The sequence below is a fragment of the Bacillus rossius genome, chromosome 6, assembly GCF_032445375.1.
Source record: "Bacillus rossius redtenbacheri isolate Brsri chromosome 6, Brsri_v3, whole genome shotgun sequence".
Lineage (NCBI taxonomy): Eukaryota > Metazoa > Arthropoda > Insecta > Phasmatodea > Bacillidae > Bacillus > Bacillus rossius.
Window position 1 is genome coordinate 17,665,540 of NC_086334.1, and position 17,245 is coordinate 17,682,784.

The 17,245-nt window shown below is 40.2% G+C and overlaps 1 protein-coding gene across 2 annotated transcripts in view; it reads left to right on the top strand.

Annotated features, from left to right (window-relative positions):
* LOC134532739 (PH-interacting protein) overlaps window positions 1-17,245 on the top strand; it is a 30,122-nt gene that overhangs the window by 5,174 nt on the left and 7,703 nt on the right. For both annotated transcript variants that reach the window (XM_063369545.1, XM_063369546.1), the window contains 15 exons: window positions 1,292-1,390; window positions 2,165-2,325; window positions 2,869-3,045; window positions 3,663-3,817; window positions 4,792-4,908; window positions 5,502-5,702; window positions 6,375-6,502; window positions 6,914-7,203; window positions 8,086-8,311; window positions 9,651-9,809; window positions 10,161-10,308; window positions 11,244-11,436; window positions 12,199-12,450; window positions 12,602-12,832; window positions 15,327-15,531. In XM_063369545.1, the coding sequence (XP_063225615.1) occupies window positions 1,292-1,390; window positions 2,165-2,325; window positions 2,869-3,045; window positions 3,663-3,817; window positions 4,792-4,908; window positions 5,502-5,702; window positions 6,375-6,502; window positions 6,914-7,203; window positions 8,086-8,311; window positions 9,651-9,809; window positions 10,161-10,308; window positions 11,244-11,436; window positions 12,199-12,450; window positions 12,602-12,832; window positions 15,327-15,531 (2,742 nt within the window). The remainder of the gene's footprint in view (window positions 1-1,291; window positions 1,391-2,164; window positions 2,326-2,868; window positions 3,046-3,662; window positions 3,818-4,791; window positions 4,909-5,501; window positions 5,703-6,374; window positions 6,503-6,913; window positions 7,204-8,085; window positions 8,312-9,650; window positions 9,810-10,160; window positions 10,309-11,243; window positions 11,437-12,198; window positions 12,451-12,601; window positions 12,833-15,326; window positions 15,532-17,245) is intronic.

Genomic DNA, 17,245 nt, shown 5'->3' on the forward strand with positions numbered 1-17,245 from the left:
ATAAAAAAAATTGGACATGGTGTCCTTTACCTATATGGTACAGGATTATAAATTTTGTTTGAAAATTCAATTTTAATTTATATTTCTAGATACACTAAATTTTTTTGGCTCTTATCAGAGTTGGGGTGTTAGCGCCAATGACTCAGGCACTAGCTTGAGCCAAAACTGTGTTAACCTAGAAAGAGTTTTAGTCATTAGAAATTAATTTTCATTGAACTTTATTTTCAATGTGGAGAAATAGCTACACAGAACAATTATAAATTTTAATTTTTTTAATTAACTACGACTATAGGATATAAATATTTTACTCATGAGGCAAAATTAACATTTTTCTGTGTGTTTAGCTTAATCGGAGACATAATTTACTTACGCAGCTACTTCTCACTTTTAGGGATTAAACACACTCTTTTGTGGGTGATTACATCAATACTTAATTTTCAAACTCCAATTAAAGGCTGATAGTATGATGAGAATATATAGGTGTGTTGTAAAAGTCCTGGTTTTTTGTGAATATTGTTTGAGCATTTTCAAAATAATTTTTAAGTCCTAATCCGGACTAAAAATCTTCTGTTCTAGCATTTTAAAAATAATTTTCAAGTATGAAAATTGTGGAACCTAATCTTGAAAGAACCAGGGGATATTCCTGTATCTGTATCCTTATTTTCACACCATGAATAGTGTCACCATAGTAGCACACTAAATACCATGAGAACAGCATGCTGATTCAAGGCCGTGCTCTTCGAGGAACATTAAGTGTGCTAAATATAAAAAAATAGCATCTCATCCGTATCATTTCACCTCACCAACACAAACACACTCCTTCTGTGTGTGAAATGCGTTAACGGTTATGATTGTGTTTTCTTTTTACAATAAAATAAAATAGGACTTTTTATTTTAAAAATTTCATCTTAATGTGGTTCAAAAATACATATTTTTCCCTTGTGCTTTCAGTATTGGTGTGGTATAAAAGATATGTAGCGAGTTACATATAGTATAACAGTGTCATTTTGCTTCAAATAGTTACTCACTTCAATGCACCAGCCTGTAATGACGCTGCATTCATCTTGTAGACAGACGGAAAAGCCAGCTGCCGTGCCTACTGCCCTTCGCGGATTCTGAAATTGCTGGTTTAAACATATTTCATGCTTCTTGCACGGTAGAGAACAGGGATGAAAATAAAAGATTGCTATCATCGAATGGAAGGGAGAGAGATCTCAGTTGGTGACAGTAAAGTTAGGGGTGTTTTGTTTTTTTGTAGATTGGTGAATGTTTGCTTTTATTTCACTTTCAGATTGCCAGCCGCAATGTTGGAGCATTGTGCAGTATGCCATAAGGCGGCAACAGTGTCCACTCGTCGAACCTGTGGGCTTCAACAAGCCACACAACATAGGTAGTTCCAAAAACTTCTATAAAACCTGTGCTCCTCTATATTAGTTCATCTACCAACCCTTTTATGTTTCATTAATTTAAAAAAAAAAAAAATGTACTTGATAAAGATGTAGGTAATCCTTCCTCGACACATTCCGCAGGCCTGTGCGAAGCTTTGACTAAGTGAATCTAGCAAAACTCTTTTTAATATTCAATTTGACTTCACCAGGAAATATACTATTCATTTTTATTTGAAGCTTCGGTTGTGATGCAGAGCTTTGTCGAATGTGAAGCTTTGAATTTGTTGTTGGAAGCCTAAGATTCACTTGTGAAAATATTTTTTCTTGTACATGTTTTGCTTGAACATTTGGTTACTTAAAAAATAAAAGGTGGCATCAGTTTGGTTTTTTGAATGCTAAATAAGTAAATATTGATATTATGCATGGGTATTTTATAATTTTCATTTAATGACGTTACACATAGACCCCAATCACTTAATCAGTTTAAACATTACAAACATGAAACAATTTTGTTTTTCCTTCAATTGGACTGGAATACAGCTTCGCCGAGAACGATATTTGCAATTTGATTCGACTTCTTGAATGTTTAAAATTTAAATATTGGATTTGTTATTCAGTTTGCATCAAAAAACTAGTAGGTATTCATGCATGCATAACACTCAAACCACAAAAAAGTATTTTTTTTTGGAGATAGCAAACAATGTTTTTTTTTTAATTTCACATTGACTATTGGTGTGGTGTGGCTCAAGCAACGTTCTGGCTGTGCTGTGTGGCAGTGCGCGTTCTGCAAGGCCGGGAGACTTCAGGGCCCCTCGTGAGGCGACAGGCCATCTCCCCGAAGCTGTACAGTCGGCAGCAGCTGCTGTGTCGCACCGTGGGACACTTGTCTGCTGTGTACTGCCTTCTGTACGACCGCACCGGACGCTACATCATAACGGTAACAGTACTGCCATCATGTAGTGTTTTCTTTTCGCGAAAACATTGCATTAAAATTTGGTTTTGAAATTTTACCCTTATCATGCCTATAGAAGTTTCACTTCAAAAATTATTTTGATTTTTGAAAGAAAAAAAAAATTACCTTGCCAATCTTTTGAGGAATTATATTTTGAACATCTTTTATTGAGGATCTTGTATTACAAAAACTATATATACCAAAAAAAAAATTTACTGCTAAGAATCACATTTGTAGTACTATGTGGTAACTCAATATAACATGTAGGGTGCTTAAAAAAAATGTTGTCTTACATGAAATCATCAATTAATTTGTTTATGTGAAGTACAAAAGAAAACACTATCTTTGAAATTATTAGAATATTTAGTTTTAATTTTAGATGCACCAATGCAAAGTGATACTTTCTCATGAAATTTAGGAATTTGGATAATTTTTCTGTGCATGCCCTGAATTAAGTGAATACATTATTATTTCATTCAACCTGTGCATAGCTTGTAGAAGTTGTTGAAATGATATGTGTTGCTGCAGGGTGCAGACGATCTCCTTGTCAAAATATGGAGTGCAATAGATGGTCGTCTACTAGTAACGCTGCGCGGTGCTTCTGCAGAAATAACGGACATAGACATCAACGTGGAAAACACCCTGCTTGCAGCGGGCAGCTTGGACAAGATCTTGCGAGTGTGGAACTTGCAAACTGCCTCTCCAGTAGGTACACTCAGGGTTGCCACATCTACTATCTTTAGTGTGTTGTCTGTATGTTCGCATCATTCTGAAGCCCGGTTTAAGTTATACTTTCTGCCTACCGGGGAAAAATTCATCTTTCACCTACAGTACTATAAAGCTGCTTTATTATGACTGATAATGTTAAATTATCTTTTTTTTTTTTCATGGGACACAGTAGTATATTATATGGGTCTAATTAAAAACTAACTACTCATTACCATTGTACAATAGCCTCTTAATTATCCTGGGTGCTAAACCAAAAAACCAAATTAAAAATATTTTTTCTGCATAAAAATTTTAATGTGATTTCGTTGGTGCTGCTTGGATAAGTGAAACCTCATATCATATGATGGTTATTTATAACATTTTCTGCAAGTTTTGCACAAATATGTATGTGATTTTATATTAATTAGGCATCATCAGCAGTGTATGGATGCTTTAAACTTGTATGCAAAGAATTAAAAAAAAAAAAATTCATCATGTTGGTAGATAATGACATGAATGACCCAAAATTGATGTGTTTGCTGGAACCGTTTTTGATACTAATTATTTCAAACATTGGCTCAGTGTGAACACTTTGGGGATCTGGTGTGCTGCAGGTAGCAGTACTTGTGGCCCACACCGGCATGATAACTGGTGTGAAGTTCTGCCCCCTCGTGACCGACCCTGTCCTGTACCTGGTCACGACCAGCACCGATGGCTCGGTGGCCTTCTGGAGCTACCAGAGGATGCCAGATTCCACCTACATCTTCCAGTGAGTCAGCCCCTGCTTGCGATTCTGGTGGTGATGTGTAGCGAGGTGCATCACTGTGGACCCGCGTTGGAATCCCTTTCCGGTGCCGGCGTCTGTTACTGTCCCCTAATGACCTCACTGCTGACTATATTTTAAAACCCAAATTAATTTTAAAATAAAAATTATGATGGTGGACAAACGAGCGTTGAACTCCACTTGCCCTGAGCCTGCTCTATAGCCACTGTTGGAGTTTTTGGTGGGTAGTGTATGTTGCATGAACTGTTATATCTTGCAGCCAGAAAACTGGCTATTACATCACTCTACCAGCAACTAGCAAGCAGAAGTGATTCGGTCAGCTGTTGGTTTGGCCATGCTTTGTCTTGTAACTGTAACATTTATTTTTTAATCATTGATTCTCACTTCATTTTCTTACTCCACAACACGTTAATGCTGTTTTGTAACCGTGGCTGTTAGGGTCAGGAAACTTTCTCATGCTGTCGGTTACAGAAACTGTAACTGTTAATAATGTTCAACTTGCCCACCTGCTGGAAGTCTTTCTAAACTACCATGTAGCTTATTACAAAACTAACAAAAATTCATTGTAATATTGTTGAATGTAAATAGTGTTGGAATAAATTAAATTCCAAGTAAACATAAATAAAGATTAAAATGTTCAATGCGTACAGGATGATTCTCGTGCCTAATGAATAAAATTGCACACTATTCTGAAATGTATTTTGTAATGTATAACTGAAAGAAAAATTGAATTTCTAGTATTCTAACCATACAGCATACTACCAATATGCTGTGTAAAAAATTAAATTGCAAAGAAATTTTGAGGAATTGTAAACAGTCAGTCCGTCATATTGATCACAGCATAGTTAGCTGGTCTTTAAAGTGTTGACTAACTCAGTTGAAAGTGGTGCAATGAAATGACTTGACTGAATTTGAAACAATTGAATGCAGTTTTGTTCAAGTGACGCTGCACTTGTTAGGTCGAGGCCGACTCAGTACAACGAGCGCATGCGACCTGGACAGGCTCAGATGATATGTGCAGCGTTCAGTCCAGGGGGCGTCTTCCTCGCTGCTGGCAGCGCGGACCACCATGTCAGGTGAGTGCGTTCTCGGACGGCATGTTTTTAATTTGATTATCATACTTGCACATATACTGCACTTTTTTTATATAAAAAGGATTGCCGAAGAGTCTTTTGTGAGGCATACCTGAAAATTTACTACCGTCATGTTCGTAATACGGCCTAGTATACATACCTACAATTTCGACCACATGCACTGTGGTATTCTTAAAATGTATGTACCATACAATATTCACCATGATCATCATCAACTGCTTCCATCCTGAAACAGAACATCCTAAAAATTGGCATTACCATGCATTGTGTTTGTCACATTCTTCTTATTGGTTGAAAATAACACAGAAAGGTCTTTTTTGTCAAAGACATTTGCTATTTGCTATGTATGATAGCTTAATCCAAACACTTGTGCCACTGAGTAAGATTTACTTTGCATTAGTATTGCGGCAATTAGTTGAAGTAACGAGCAACTGTGAGGCGTCTTGCCAGGCCACTGACTAGTCGTACAGTGAAAATATGTGAGGAAAGCTATAAGGGTCCATCAGTAGTTTTCGTATGTTTGTTGTCCAGCCTGTATGTAAATGGATGAGTATTTGTGTCCGTGCTGTTTCCAGGGTGTACTCGATGGTGGGGGATGACGGTCCGCACCGTATCCTTGAGACCGAGGCTCACGGAGACCGCGTTGACAGCATACAGTGGGCCCACCAGGGCCTGCGCTTCATTTCTGGCAGCAAGGACGGCACTGCCAACATATGGCACTACGAACGCCAGCAGTGGAAGTCTCTCCAACTGCTCATGTCCACCAAGCTACCGGGGTGTGTTCCTGTTTGTGTAACTTTATTGTTCACCCACTGTTTGCTGTCGGACTATTGTCATGTGTGTACAGGATGATGAAAATTGCTTCGTTGAAGATCACAAGCCACTGTCGTGGAAAAGGTCATGATAATATTAATAACGGCAATATTTGCCACGAGATTGAAATATTTTTTAAAAATTTTGCTTTATCAAGGTTTGATATGATTTTTGATAAAAAGTTATTTATTCTTGATTGATATTTGTTGTTTTGACAGGAACTATTTTTTGTAAATACCCTTATACTAGGCCCGTGCAAATAATCAAATTTTTAAATACAAATTACGAATAATAAACTATTCATATAGACGTGAAAAATTTACTACCGCGATAACGAAAATAATACCATGAACAAAGAAGGCACCTTAAAATGTTCAGTTCAGTAAATATGGAACAAATTTACTAATTTAAATAATTTTGAAGTGCTACAAATTTTAATTGTGATTTCGACTCCATAAAGTCTTTTTTTTTTATAAATTAATAGTCCAAAAGTTTAGGGTCGTATTGTATTTAGTCACATTATTTTTGGATTAATATGGTAGTTTATTCTTTGGGATTTAGAAATGTTAGGAAATATTTGAGCGGGGCAGTAGGAACGCAAGTTGCAAGCAGTGTAATAATAACGGTCTTTGCAGCTCAAGTGACTCGGAGGAAGACACCAAAGTGAAGCTGAAGGTGTCAATGGTGAGCTGGGATGCGAGTGACAAGTGGGTTACCACCGCCTCCAGCGATCACCTCCTGAAAGTGTGGAACTCCAACACCGGTGAGCCCTTTGCGTGGTGCAGGACACAATCTCACTTTTTTTTTTCCTTCAACACCAATGCTTTAATAGTTGAAACACAAGTAGAAATAATGACTTGAAAATTCAGTAGAGACAATGGAAAGTGAAGCTGTGGCTTAATGCATGTTGATTCTAAATTTCTTTTCTCAATGAAGAAAGAATGTCTCAAATTTTTTTTTTATTTAAAGTTATAATTTTCTATATTCTCTTTTATATTTTACTTACAGGATGTGCACTGACAGATATTTTGTTTAAATTCTGTGCTGCTAGCTGTAGTTAACATGTATGAATAAAGGCCAAGCAAGCTAGTAGGTATCAGTCACGCTTGCTTTTAGGAATCGCATGTCAATGTAGTGAGGGCAAGATTATGAGGGTGGTGATTGTGTGGCTCAGGTGCGTTGGTAGGGGTGCTACGTGGCCACAAGGACGAAGTGTTCGTGTTGGAGTCCCATCCGTTCGACCCGCACGTGCTGTTGAGTGCCGGTCACGACGGACAGATATTCATCTGGGACGTCATCTCGGGAACAGCTGTGGCGTCCTTCAAGAACTTCATAGCGGGGCAGGGCCTGGGCGCGGTGTTCGATGCCAGGTGGTCTCCCGACGGCCAGAGCATGGCAGCCACCGACTCCCACGGCCACATATTGATGTTCGATTTTGCGCCGAAAAATGAGCTGATTCGCAAGGTGATTATGATTGTCCCGCAGTGTGTAAAGTTAATCACAAAAGGTGGTTATAATAGTATACCATAAGTGTATGCTATGCATAGGAATAACATGTCACATTAGTTACAGTGATATGTATGTTAATAGCTCAGTTAATAGACAGAACAGAAAACAATTTTTTTTGACATACGCCATTGCAATGGCTTATTTCTTTAAAAAATCTTAAATAAACTACTATTATTTTCCTTGACGGTATTTATCTTAATTAAGAATCTGTCCAATAGTTTTCACACATAGATTTTGACATTCCTGCTTCTACCTATTGTTTTCTGAAACTTGTTATTTTTATGTTAACTACAGTGAAACTTTATTCAAAGCTTTCCTGCTGTATACAACCAAGTATTTAAATGTCAAAATCATATTTATTTTTTTCTTGTAAGTATGAAGTTTTACCATAGCTCATATGATGTGTACTTGAAAATTGGTACTTGTAAATACAGTCCAATGTTCCACTTGAAATGTTTGTATCTATACAATATTTTGCTAAAATGGTATGCATTCATTTTCCTGTTTTTTTTTTCTTCCTTATCTCACATTAAAAGCATTTAACAATAGATACAATTAATAAGGAGTGAATTACTTTGTGTTTTAATCATGTCCAATAGATGTGTCCAGTAGAGTCGTGACTCATCTATGACCACCTATATACATATTAAATGATGCTAATGCAGCGTGTACTCAGAGGAAGAGAATTTGAAAACTAAGTTGTTGGTTTTGTTGCTTCAAGCAAAGTCATTCTTTTTTAATTTTGATTTACTGTGCTGATGTTGTGATGTGTGGAACCATCGACGTTGCTGGACTCTGCCCGGTCCCACAGAACGACTTGTGTGTGTGTGTGCCTAGCTTCCACGGGAGATGTTCTTCCACACAGACTACCGGCCGCTGGTCCGCGACGGCGCCCACAATGTGGTGGACGAGCAGACTCAGACCCCGCCCCACCTGATGCCCCCGCCGTTCCTCGTCGACGTGGACGGGAACCCCTACCCGCCCATGCAGCAGAAGCTGGTTCCCGGCCGGGAGCGCTGCAAAGTGGAGCAGCTCATACCCAACATCATGGTCGGAGCTGGCGGTGAGGAGATTATATGCCCTATAACTAGGGTTAGGAGTTTTCCGCGATTCCGCGATCGCGGAATATTTCGTAGAATTACAAGAGTCCCGCATAATCGCAGAATCATCGCAGAATCACCGATTTTGCTGTCCCTTTTTTGTCCATTTTGAGTGCAGTAATAATGTGTGCAAGGGTTATGTTCTCCCAAATAATATCTTAATTATTATGGGCAGATTGAATAATTTCCAAACATTGTATAAAACATACGTTTTCATATAATTAATGCGGCAATGCCGTTAAAAAATACAAGTTTGAATTACCAAACTTCACGTACGGCAAAATAAATTTCGTTTGCAGAGAATCCAAAGATAAGATTATAAGATGAGTAACACATTGAGCGAGCGATCCTACCGGCGTTTATGAAACGACTGTAGTCACAGTCGATGGAAATATGTGCGCATCAATCGACTAATTGATCGATACAAGGCTTCGAATACGAAAGAATGACCTTATGGCCGTTGGCGCAAGATATAGGCCACACAGCATATTAAAAAATATAAATATATAGATATATTGTGATCCACTAAAGTAAATGAAAATGTCTTTGAGTAAATACATTTTTAAAGAAGCCAGCGGGGGTAAAGCAGCTATTCAAAATTGTTTTTGTTAGCTTGTTGGAAAAACTGGCTTCTTTAGGTTGTATATACATGTTTCAAACGTAATACTGTAAACTATTTTTAATAAATTGCAGAACTTTAAATTTGTTATCGCAGTATTTCTTGTTTTCTATCGCAGAATTTGTGTTTCACTATCGCAATGTTTTGGCCTTTGGTGTGCAGAAAATTCCTAACCCTACCTATAACCCTCCAATTCCTGTCCTAACAGTTATTCATCACTACAGCTTTTAAATCTTAAATATCACCTGTGTTCTTTATGTGTGTACGTTGCTACATCACATGTCGAGAGATTAAAACACAATGTCAAATTATTACAAACACTCTTGTTTTATATTTTTTGAATGATCTTAATGCATATTTGCTCCAAATTTTTTTAATGCCTCGTTTTAATTAAAACTGGTGGATTATCTTGTGTTTTCCCACTTCAGGCACTAACCGGTATTTAAAGCTCAACCTTTGAGTGTAACTTTTTATGAGATCACTTTCGATCTTCCACCATTTTAAAATAATGTAACTTGCAAAAACATTTTAGTTTGAAAACTGTATTTGTGGTTATCCCCAGTAGTAAACCGGAGTATAGCTTTGGACACTATGAATAAATGTGCCTAATATTTATTAAATAAGTAGGATATGGGTTTTTATCGCTAGGTAAACAAATATACAGGATACATTTTTGTTTGTAGGTCAGCAGGAAGTTATCGAAGGACTGCCGTCGGAACAGCCACGATCCAACATCGACCAGATGATCGCAGAACTGGCTCGGACCAGAGGAGGTTCTGCTACGTCGTCTTTGAATCCTCCTGTTCGTATTCCGATTCAGCTGAATGTCTCCCCACGTCCAGGTCTGTTGGTGTACAAAGTACTAGATAGGAAGCTGAGACTAGTGCATGTGTGTGTGTGTGTGTGTGTGTGTGTGTGTGTGTGTGTGTATATATATATATATATATATATATATATATATATATATATATTCACACACACACACACACACACTTTATGTGTAACGGATTTCTTGTTTTTATTTATGATTCATATATACATTTATAAGTAATGATTGTTTGGTACATTGAGCTATCATTTTATTTCAAGGGAATGTTTAGACTTTTATGTTCGAACTTGTGTAGTCTACCTGGGTTTCTAGAAATAGTTATATGTATTTTGGATCAATAGTTTGTGCTTTTTTCGGCTTGCAGCTCACCGGGTTGGCATGCGACGTGCAGGGGACGTGGAGGGGGTTCGTCAGCTGATTGGCGATTGGCAACACGGAAGCTGTTTGTGGTCCAAGCGCAATCACGTACAGCCCTTGGATCCAGCTGTTCTCAGATGTCTGCAGGATAAGTTGTGAGTGGTACTGCATACCACAATCCTTGCACCTGCAACACTTAGGTCTGCTTCATGAAGACTTTGGAAAGTCTATTGATACAGGAATTTTGATAAACTTGTCAAATATTGTGTTTTGAAGAATGGTGGGTGTAATTATTTTGCAAAAATTGTTTGTACCGTAACATTTTACTTCCACAATATGTACCAGGCCATTTATTGTATGGTTACTATGGAACTTTTTCGGAGATTATTTATCACTTGAGAATCTTTTTTTTTTTACTTTACATGTGTCATGCACCATTTTCATTTAGGTTGATGGTACGTAATCAATTTATATTTTGTGTGTTAGTTTTTTATAATAATTAAACAGATAATCGAGAACGCAGCATGACTGCAAAATATTATCACTGTAGTGTATCTTCTTGATTTGAGCGGCAGCGGGAGGTAAAGATTATATAATTATTTTCTAAATTATAGACAGGATGTTAAAAATGATGTCTCACTCTTGTTTATACATGATTTTTTTTTAATCTTTAAGAAAGGAATTATTATTATTGTAAAAACTAAAAACTTATTAGAAAAACAATGTAAAATTTAAAATGTGATTAAACTGAACCTCAATTCGGCGCTGTTCCTTGGCAGCCACTGCCAGAAACGACAGAAAGATGACCAGGTATCTCAGTGGCCCATGCTGATTCAGACATTCAGCAGTCAAAACAAAAACTTCCTTTGTTCTATCAACTATCCCTCGCTTCCAAGCCTTCAAGGATTCGAGGGGTATGTTCTTGGTACTCCCTGGGATTCAAAATCGAGATTTAAATTCGAGAAAATTCAGATCCGATCCATCACTAATTAAAATACTTTTGTATTTTTTTGAACAGTCACTATGGCAGAATAATGGAAATGGTACTTCATTTTTTGGATTCGTTACTAGTGTTGTTCTTGTTTTTCAGGCGTGCAATTGGTGATCTGGAACTGGACACATTTCGGCGAGAGGAGAAGCGAAGGCCAGTCGTGGAAACTTGTAACGCGCCGCAAGCTGCGAGGCTCCCGACGAGGCGGCATCGCGGCTCCCGGGTGCCACTCAGGCACAACTACCGCACACGCGCCACTCGAGGAGAGCCGGTCATGGATAGCGAGTTTGAGGTAGTTGCCCTTGTCAGCATTACCACCTCTATTAGTACAACTTGAAGTCATTGAACAGTCATGAATTGCTTGTCACTGAATAGCAGTCACATTATAAAAACTCATGACTCGCAGATGTGACCAATATGAACTATTTGTTGCATTTACAATAAATTCTTTAAAAGAGAACTTAAAAATTTTGACTTAATATTATGAAAAAATTAAAAAAAAAAATTCAGTTGTTTCTGTTATTAGTTCAAGTGATAATAAAAATGTTTAACTCGTGCATGAAATGGTTTTAATTTTAAAAAAAGTTTATACTTTAGTTGGCAAAAAAAAATAACAATTTTTAAAACCACATTACTTGTTTCTCCGTAAGCCTGGTTTGCATTCAGGTTCATAAAATCTGTGAAGGATTTTCTATTTGTGTCAAAGAATTTGATTAGAAAGTAAATTTTTCCATTAGTAAGTTAGGTTGTGCAGTTAAATGCCCAAGTAGCAAAGCATGCACAAAAAGCAGTGGGGATTCATTCATACCTTGTTAAGAAAACTTTGAAAATACCAAAATATGCGTGTTTATCAAGCAGGAAAACTTCATTAACATGAAACTTCCAAATAGGGGTTTACTTCAGCATTTTTAATTTAGTTGTTATCTTTTGCTTACCCCATAACAAATTATTATTTTTTTTCTTCTGGAGTGACGGCACTCTATTTTAGTCAGAATACTTCTTTGTTCCTTTGTTCCTTCTACAAATTGTATTTGTGAAATTGTTTTCCATACAGAATCCTGAGAATCTGGAGCTAAGTGTCAGTGGAGGCGCGTCATCTGAGAGTGAAAGCGAGGACTACACTGCGCGGGAGGAGTACCTCAGCGGCAGCAGCTCGAGCTCTGGCTCCGAGAGCTCCGAGTATTCGGACTGGATTGCGGACGCCGGTGTGAACCTGGAGCCGCCCAAGCGTGTCCATCGCAGGCCTGTCAAGAAGAAGTTTCCTAGCGACACGGAGAAGAAGCAGCCTCTCAGACAGAAGAAAAAGGTAAGCAGTTGGATGCATGGTACTTTGAATTGGTTTCTGGAATCATTTGGTTACATCATGCAACTTGAATCAACAAGGCTTAGAGAGCGCCAAGCCTGCACAGGAAAGCTATATTTATCGAACAAATTGGGAGAGTGTCTCTTATTTGTAGGTTCCACAGGCTCAGCCTTCAGTCTCAACACTGGCAGAAGTCCCAGAAGCGTACCGTCCGAGTGAGTGGTTGTCGGAAGTGATACCACGAAAGGCTCCCTACTACCCGCAGATGGGAGACGAGGTCATGTACTTCCGCCAGGGTCACCAAATGTACCTGAATGCCGTCCGATCGAAGAGGGTGTACGAGCTGAACCCTCGCTGTGAGCCGTGGGCGAAGAGGCGCATCAGGGTCAGTATGTGACTTATAGTATGTATCATGTTGTGTTTGTCTTGTGTTGAGTGCACGTCTTTCCCATTGGATTTTGTTGGGAAAACTAAAAATCCAAATATGTAACTTCATTTGGTAATTGTCAAAAACCTGAATTCTGGCTGTGCTTGTAATATGCTCATTCCCCTGCATCAAATAACCGATAAAACCGGCATGTTCTGTTTCTTTGAGTAGGCAACTAGGTGGAAGTGATCAGTTGGAGAAGCAGTAGCTAAATATCTTTATTCTAAAAAACACCGGACACTTGACAACTAAAAGAAAAATTTACATTCATTTGACGTTAAAGATACCAAATAAATGTTTCATTGGCCATCAGTTGTGCTTAAATACAGATGGCAGCACTGTGCTGTTAGTTAACTTCTGTGTGTAATTAAGAGAACTATTGCACTATAATTAACTTTCACCTTTTATAAAGAAACTTCTTAAATTGAAGTATGCCATATATTTTTTTTAGAAACTGTAAGAACTAATATTAAAGGTTGTATCTTAGAATAGATGGTGTTTTAGATAGAAGAAATCTGAACTTTCAAAGTTCTCTTTGATGTAGCTGTTAGGACCTAAGTGGTTGGATGATGTTTGCTGAATTATCACTAAAACTGTCATACTGTATTTGGATAAATAATTCTAAGCTATAACCATATAATCTAATAAAAAACAAATGTAAGTACAGTCTTTTGCCCTCCTCGTCTTCGCACCTGTGGGTGAGACTGTGATTAGGTGACCTGTCTTTTGTGCTGTTCTGCCACAGGACAGTTGGGTGGCAGGCTTAGAGGGCCAGGTTCCTCCAACCGGAGGCCGGGGCTCTGGCGATTGGTCTTGTAGGGGTGTGGGACAGGTGGAAGGTTTCGGCTAGGTCACATCTCAGGGGGGCAGACATGCTCGTGGCTCTGAGGACCTGTTTGTGGGTTTGGGTGGCAATGATGATCGTTGGACGGTCACCTGGGTCACCCCACTTCAGCAAGGCAGCAGAGAAACCAGACTACCTACAACTGCTTGGACCTTCAAGTTCCGTTTTGGCAGGCTCGGCGGTAACCGGGTTACCAGCATGGGAACCCTAGTAAGCTCGCTCCAGATGGGAGGCGGGGTCCGCTCTCTGGCTCCTGGTTGCTAGGCCTCAAGAGCTGTAAGGGTGCCGCCCGGTTCTTTGTTTGGACATGGGCAAGGCTCCCTTCTTCTGCCAACCAGGCTAGGAGGGGTTCCCACCTGTTTACTCACCTACAGTGGCAATAGAGCATTAGGCCAGGCAGGGTAGAAGCTGGGAAAAAAATGAAGTTAAGGGTGATTATGGTTGCCAAGGTCCTCCCAACAAGGCACGCGGTGTGCTGTGGTTTAGCATTTCTGATTACATCATCCTCAGGCATAACTAGTTTCCAGAGAGGACCAATGTCACTGGATACTCCCTAGTTCTACCCAAACGTTTAGGGCATGGCAACTATGGACTGTTTCTCAGTGGACTGGAATTCCGGCTGCTGAGGAACCTCCCTACTGCTGTGTCGGTGCAGGTTGGGGTGTGGTGCAAAAGATTATCCAGGTCACCAGGTCGTTTTACTTGTCCCTTCCTTCTGGTCGGCTAGGCGCCAGTGAAGGGTCTGAGTAGGTAACATAGAATGAGAGGTAGTGCCCTTTCAAACAGAAAGGCGTACCAAATACCATGGGGGGATTTATTTCATTATGAATATAAATATAAATTCCCTCTCTAGTCAACCTTAAAGAGTTGCCTTGAAGTGTCCTAATCTAGCTTACTCACGACTGGCGAACTTTGTTGGCGGCAACATCTGGAAGTGGCGTGACAGGAGCAAGCATCTGGTGGCACAGGTATCGGTAGGCGGCAGCATCAGCAGGTTGCGCGGGTGTGGGCAGCAAAAGCACGGGAGGGTGCTTTGAGGCTTGCTGGCCAAGGAACACACTCCATTTACTGCCAGAGTGCACCCTTTTATACTGTCCTAGCCGGAGGGGGGGTGTGGGGCGAGCTGTGGCGAACGAGGGATGAAGGGCTTTGTCAGCGATCAGAACACCTTGGATAGACTCGGCTCATCCCTCTTTCCAAGGCTCTGGAGGAGCGGTGAGCAGCTGGTTGCCATCCTCTAGATAGCGGTAAGGTCACGTGCGCACGTTGGCGTTACTGACATCTGTGCCTTTTACTTTTAATATAAACCTGAGATATTAATAATTTCATTAATAAATAACTAAAATTACCATCGTGTTTTTATGATATTATAATATACTAATTATCAACTGTGTCCCTATCTATAAACATATGTGTATACTATCTATGTATGTGTCAATACAAGTAAATAGCAACAGCAGTTAAGCTAGTAGTAACTGCACATAATTAAACTGACTTAACAAAGTGGGGCCAGTAAAGGTAGGGGCTTGGACACGTGACAATTCAATGGCATTGTGTTGAATCGGTAGCCAGCCATGCTGTAATGGTCCGTGTGTTTCCCCCACGCAGGCTCACGAGCTGGTGAAGATAATCGGCATCAAGTATGAGATCCGACCGCCCCGGCTGTGCTGCCTCAAGTTGGGGCTGATAGACGAGGACGGCCACCTCACCGGCGACACCTTCACCATCAAGTATCACGACATGGCGGACGTGCTGGACTTCCTGGTGCTGCGGCAGACCTACGACACTGCTCTCGCCAGGCGCTGGAAGATCGGTAGGCTCTCGTTTTGTTTGGTCTGCAGCTAGAGGTGGGTTGTTACAACAATTTTCGGTATCTGTTCCAACCAGTTACTGATACAGTAATGTACTGGTTACAAGTAGCTGATACTTCTGTATCAGCTACAGCAGTAGCGGTCCCAGGAAGCGACAAGGTATCAGCATTCTCGTTACAGGTTACATATCCTCCGTGCCGTCATCACCAGCGTAAAAAGGTATCAGTTTTCTCATTCTACATTCTTCGTAGTCGAAAAAAGGTATCGGTGTTCTCTTTCCATGCCTTTCGTAATCTGAGTCTTCAGTCTTCGCAAGAAGCACGCACTGCGCACTGAGCGTACTTTGATATGGGACAATAAACAAAACGACTCGTAACAATTTCGCTCTGCGCCTCTCCTTCAACGCCTTCCCCTGCGCTTCCACCCCTACATTCTTTCCCTTCTCTATCCCTTATTCGTCGTGCCGCTCCCTCCCCTTTCACAAACTCCGCCCAAGTGACCATCATCTTTGATCGGGTTCTGCGCACATTGGCCGTGGTGTTCCAGGTGAATTCTAAACTGATACTAAAGTATTTGATACTAGAATAGTGTACTCGTTTGCAGTACTTGATACAGGCGTGTATCAGTTAAAAAGTAGCGGATTGATACTCTGCAACCCACCTCTAGTCTGCACATTACCTGCAGGTTCCGGTGTTCGCTGATTTCACTGGACAGTAGAAATGTCCAGAGTGACACACTAGATTGCCTGATTCATTTGAAACAACACAGCTTACTGTTTTTAAAGAATATGTCAACACACTGTTTAGTAATTATGTAACCTTGAGTTAGCTGGCTGAGCGAGATTCATTGCATGCCATTCACTGTGCTGGTTGAAACATGAGAGAGTGCGAGCCAAAACACTTTTCCACACTGTGCTGTACCCTCTCTGGTTTGGTGTGACTCATGATGCAGTGAAGCATCAAAACAGTATGTTAAGTTGTGTGTCTACATGTCAACACAGTGTCCATTTCTACTGACTAGTGGTGTCAGTGAAGTCTGCTATTGTTCCGATAATGCCGATAACCGATAAGTATACTGGTGTGAGCTGCCAAGAAGCACCCTCTGGAAGCTAGCATGATTACTAAGAACACCGAACTTACCTGCAGCTGTTGCACAGTTTTGTTGTGTCAGTGGAAACAGCTTTTGGTGCACATCTCAATAATTATTTTCTCTAAATTATCTGATGAAATATTTACAATATTTTGCTTTGGTTTTGTATGATTAAGGAAATCAATTAATGCATCTCACGCACGCAACTACAGACAGACATCAATATCTTCCTCTACCCCTTCCCCCACCTCACTCCATTTTCAAATCCGCTCCACCGGCCACACATCTCTATTAGCGCTCAGATACAGTGGCCCGTGCGGCCGCTATCCCAGTACACTCCCAGGTGAATGCTGCTGCTTGACCTTGAACCGCTGGGACTCGCCTGCTGCACGAGGGTAGGGAGGCAGCGCCTGGCCAGATTCGCTATGCAAGAGGGTGCTGGAGCTGTGATCACCAGTCACCACCAAATCTCCGACTTGCTTTATCGCGTTGAAACTCCATCATCACAGCTCGTTTATCCTCTGCTCGTCGGAACTGCCTACACTTCAATACCTACCACCTTCAGCTCGAGAGCCTGTCTGCTGCCAATTCTAACGTCCTTTTACGGACGCTGCCTGTCTGGGGGTT